The sequence below is a fragment of the Montipora foliosa genome, chromosome 2 (assembly GCF_036669935.1).
Source record: "Montipora foliosa isolate CH-2021 chromosome 2, ASM3666993v2, whole genome shotgun sequence".
Taxonomy (NCBI): Eukaryota; Metazoa; Cnidaria; class Anthozoa; order Scleractinia; family Acroporidae; genus Montipora; species Montipora foliosa.
Window position 1 is genome coordinate 65,515,353 of NC_090870.1, and position 4,935 is coordinate 65,520,287.

A 4,935-nucleotide genomic window follows, 5' to 3' on the forward strand; every position below is an offset into this window, starting at 1 on the left:
GAGCTCATAGCTTCCCGTATTGGGTTTTCACTAGGAGCTGTCATACTGCCCAGCTCTGTAGCTTGGCTTGAGATTACCATAAGACCCTGCGGGCTTGAGTTCATAATTGCGGTTTCCGTAACAAGATCATTTTTTTACAGGGTGGGGTTGTTAGCCCCACGTCCAACCCCCAACCTGGAGGGCCAGTGGTTTCTGTAGGGGTTTCCCTTCCCTTAGCACACAGGTTCCGGCTATTTAGAGGTGCCGGACACTCGCCTCTCGTCGCTACCACTCGGCTGCCAAAGCATTCCCAGGGGCCACGATGACGGGGACGTGTGGCATGGGACTACTATGGCAGAGCCTGAAGCTGGACGGTAGGCATTTCTCAGTATTTTCGAGGAGACTATTGGTGGCACTTTTAACCTCACTGAGACCTGTTACCATAAGTTGTCCCTAAAGACTGGAGTAAAGGTCTCATATATATTCAAGCACCCAAAGAAGGTGATCTCGGCAACTGTGATAACTGGAGGGGAATTACCCTACTTTCTCACGGCCGCTCAACACCGCCGAACTTAAAGCACTTCAAGATCGACTAACAAGAAGAGGAAACGACATATCACAAATGGACTCCCAAATAGCCATGGCCATTTCCGAGGAAGAGCTAGAAAACGAGATAGAAGATGCCTTGTCAGTTCAAGACACCATCTCCGACTACAAGATCATGATAATGGAGGCATTGAAAAACGACCAACACGATAAACTGGTGAGTTCTTTCCATGATAACAATAGTTCAACGAAACCGACAACTACGCGAATGAACGTCAATTTGCCAAAACTCAGCATTCAACCATTCAACGGTAATCAATTAGAGTGGCCCACTTTCTGGGACAGTTTTAGCGCAGCGATCGACGAACACACCGAATTGAACAACATCGAAAAAATGAATTATTTACAAAATATGCTTAAAGGAGAGGCAGCGCGCGCGATCGCCGGACTACCACTTACCAACGAAAACTATACGAAAGCAATCGAAATATTGAAAGAACGCTTCGGCGATAAACAAAATATTATCAATGCATACATGGACTCTCTGACCAGAGCTACCCCACCGAAAGACATTTTATGACTCCTACGAATCAAACATTCGTGGTCTGGAGGCCCTCGACGTAAAAACCGACACGTACGGCTGCCTTCTTATACCGATACTCTTGAAGAAACTACCAGAATCCATACGTTACGCGATATTTAGATCTGACAGTGCGGCGGATAAGTCACTTGACAAGTTACGAATCGCACTTCGACGAGAAATCGAAACAATCGAGAAGGGCCGCCTGTCAACCACGAAAAGCTACGAAACATACGACGAAGAACCACTTGTTCCGACAACGGGAACGATGCTATCCAGAACGCAGCCAAGAACGCAGAGCGAGAAACAACGCCCGAAACAAAAGAAATGCGCCTACTGTGACGGTAACCATTGGTCAGACAATCGCAGCGAATTCGTAACTGTGCAAGAACGTTACCAAGTACTACAACGACAACAACGTTGTTACAACTGCCTGGGCACAAATCATAACAAAACAAAATGTTTTTCTAAGCGGCGCTGCATGAAGTGTAAACAGAAGCATCATACTTCATTTTGCCACGGACAAACACAAAACCCGCCAAAAGATACCGCGTCTAACCCGTCGACCTCAAAGATCGAGCAAACGAAAGCAAACACACACGACGAACCGAAGGAGACTCACAAAGAGAAGAAAACCCACTCAGCAAATACCCACGTAGGAACAACACAGTTGCTAGATCTGCAACAGAATCAAATCCTAATGCACTCAGCTAGAACAACAGCAATCGGCCCAGGATTTCAATGCTCAGAGGCACATATTCTCTTTGATACAGGCTCGCAGAGGACGTTCATCACAGAAAACATGAGGAACCGACTAAACCTCAAAACTATACGCAAAGAACGCCTTGACGTAACCACATTTGGCGATATCAAAACCACCAGAAGAAACTACGACATAGTCTCACTCAATCTAGATACGGGAAAGGAAAGTTTATCATTAACGGCACTTGTAACTCCTACAATCTGCCCACCAGTGAAGATAAAAGCTTTCAAAATTCCCCCCGAACTAGAAGGTCTAAAACTAGCGGACACACCTACCGGAAACTCAGAAGCGGATATACTTATCGGAAACGACCAGTACGGTCACCTGATCACTGGCAAGATGATCAAAACGAGTAACGAAGCCATGATCGCTATCGAAAGCAAATTTGGCTGGCTTCTAGCAGGATCCACCTCTAATATACGCAACAGCAACACAATGGGATGTCACCGGATGGACACCCAGTCCGCCGAATCACAACTCGACAGCATACTCACCAAATTTTGGGAAACAAACCAAATCCGTCATGAAAACATTTCGAAAAACAATCAAATTCAACGACACTTCGGGTAGGTATAGTGTTGCATTGCCGTGGAAAGAAAACAAAAACGATCTGCCGTCCAACCTGAACCTCAGTGTAAAACGACTAACCAGTCTCCAGCGAACCTTAAACAAAAGAAACCATGCACTTATCGGCAAATACGACAAGCAACTGCAGGAGCAGCTTCAAATGGGATTTATAGAGATAGTACCGGACATGCATCACCACGAAGAAATCGTCCACTACATCCCTCACTTCCCAGTGTTTAAAGAGGATAGCGCAACAACAAAAATGAGAATAGTCTATGACGCCTCAGCAAAGCAAAACTACAATTCACCAAGCTTAAATGACTGTCTTCACACCGGAGAGAACCTAATGCAAGACCTGACAGGAATTCTTCCCCGATTCAGAGCACACAATGTGGCATTCATCGCCGATATCGAGAAGGCATTTCTCCAGATCGAACTCCACCCAAACGTTAGAGACGCCACGCGATTTCTTTGTCTTAAAGACATCAACAAACCAGCCACCGATACAGATAACTTACGAGCATATAGGTTCCAACGCGTCCTATTTGGAGCGACTTCGTCACCCTTTCTTTTAATTGCAACATTCCAGTATCACTTAATGAAAGCAAATACATGGATAGCTACTGACCTCATCAACTCAATGTACATGGATAACGTGGTGACGGGGGCTGACAGCCAGGAAAAGGCCATGGAATACTATACATTATCACGAAAATATTTGAAGGACGCTGTAATGAATCTGAGAGAATGGAATTCGAACTCACCAAACCTTAACATCAGAGCAAAAGAAGACAAATGCGCAGCTAAAAATCCGCAAACCAAAGTACTAGGTCTAAAGTGGGATGCGACACTGGACACGCTATCACTCTCACTCGATAAGATGATAAACGACATTTCACAAGCTACTCAACAAAAGATGAGCAAAAGGTCTGTCCTAAGCATCGCCTCAAAAGTATTCGACCCTCTCGGATTTGTTGAACCTATCACTGTTAAAGCAAAGATCATGATACAAGACATATGGAAACAAAATATGACTTGGGACCAAGAAATAAGGAATGACTTAAAAGAACAGTGGATTAAATGGCTCGACGACATTAAAAACCTGTCCATGTTCAAAATACCAAGACCATATTTCAGTGACAACATCACCAGCAAACAACTTCATATATTATGTGATAGCAGTCAACGAACCTACGGTGCGGTTGCATACCTCCGAGGAACATCGGGAAACATGACGCAAACAAGCTTCGTAATCGCCAAAACAAGAGTTGCACCCGTTAAGACGCAAACACTTCCACGATTGGAACTACTAGCAGCACTGTTAGGAGCCAACCTAGTGACGTACATCACGAAAACTTTACAACTCGGAAAGGAATGCGAAATCGTCTACTGGAGCGACTCACAAATTGTGCTATTGTGGCTTTCATCCAACAAAAGACTGCAACCATTCGTACACACGCGAATACGCAAGATAACGCAAATAACAGGGACACATAAATGGATGTTCTGTCCCACATCCTCAAATCCTGCAGACCTAATAACACGAGAAATAAGCACAACGATGTTCTATCAGAATAGAGCATTATGGTTTGAAGGTCCATTGTGGCTAAAAGCACCGAATGACCAGTGGCCACAAGTTCAGGCAAAGGAACCTATCACAGACATAATCGACAGTCCACAAATGCATATAATAGTCAAATCAGATAGCCCTAACATACTTGACTCAATAGACTTAGAGAGGTACAGCACCTTAAACAGAGCGATCCGAGTAACGGCCACACTCCTTCACTACACAGATATATGGCGAAAAAGGAACACAAAGTTTACTATTACAACTGAAATAATGCAGGATGCTCGACTTGCATTACTAAAAGGAACCCAAAGAAAATACTATGAACGCGAAATCACTTGCTTAAAGGCGAAAACTAAGTCAAAACAACCGGCTATCATGCAACAACTAGGACTGTTCCTCGATGACCAAGAAGTACTTCGCTGTCGTGGTAGACTACACTCTGCAGACCTTCACTATGACACAAAATTCCCAATTTTGTTACCTAAAAATAGCACATTCACTTCATTGGTCATCCAACATACACATACAATGCTCAAACAGTGTGGAGTTCAGGACACATTAACTCAAATAAGACAACAATTCTGGATACCCCAAGGTCGACAACTTGTTAAAAGGGTCATATCGAAGTGCGTTATATGTAGAAAACATGAAGGACCACACCTTCATTCCGTTCCAACACCACCATTACCCAAAGAACGGATCTCACAGTCACAGCCCTTCCAACACACAGGCATCGACTTCGCAGGACCTATGTACGTCCGTAACAAGAATACTACATCGAGCAAGGTCTATGTATGCCTATTCACCTGTACTGCCATAAGGGCAACACATCTTGAACTGGTTGAAGACCAAACAACTGAAGCCTTTCTAAGAGCATTCAGACGATTGATAGGCAGAAGAGGCGTTCCGGAGACAATCATCTCTGAC

At 44.3% G+C, this 4,935-nt stretch overlaps 2 protein-coding genes across 2 annotated transcripts in view; both read left to right on the top strand.

The window, feature by feature from the left end:
* The first annotated feature begins 619 nt into the window (after positions 1 to 619).
* On the top strand, positions 620 to 2,438 carry LOC137991936 (uncharacterized). Its single transcript, XM_068836961.1, has 2 exons — positions 620 to 742; positions 1,194 to 2,438. The coding sequence occupies exons 1-2, from the start codon at positions 620 to 622 to the stop codon at positions 2,436 to 2,438; spliced, it is 1,368 nt and encodes a 455-aa protein (XP_068693062.1).
* A 184-nt stretch (positions 2,439 to 2,622) lies between these two features.
* Positions 2,623 to 4,935, top strand: part of LOC137991937 (uncharacterized) — a 3,171-nt gene continuing 858 nt past the window's right edge. Inside the window, exon 1 of the mRNA XM_068836962.1 lies at positions 2,623 to 4,935. This exon is cut by the window's right edge and continues 858 nt beyond it. Coding sequence (XP_068693063.1) covers positions 2,623 to 4,935 — 2,313 coding nt within the window.

What these genes read in the sequence shown, in the direction of transcription:
- LOC137991936 (XM_068836961.1), top strand. Translation starts at nt 620, where the DNA reads ATGGCCATTTCCGAGGAAGAGCTAGAAAACGAGATAGAAGATGCCTTG. An exon ending in ACGACCAACACGATAAACTG is followed by an intron (nt 743 to 1,193) that starts GTGAGTTCTTTC and finishes ATACTCTTGAAG; the next exon opens with AAACTACCAGAATCCATACG.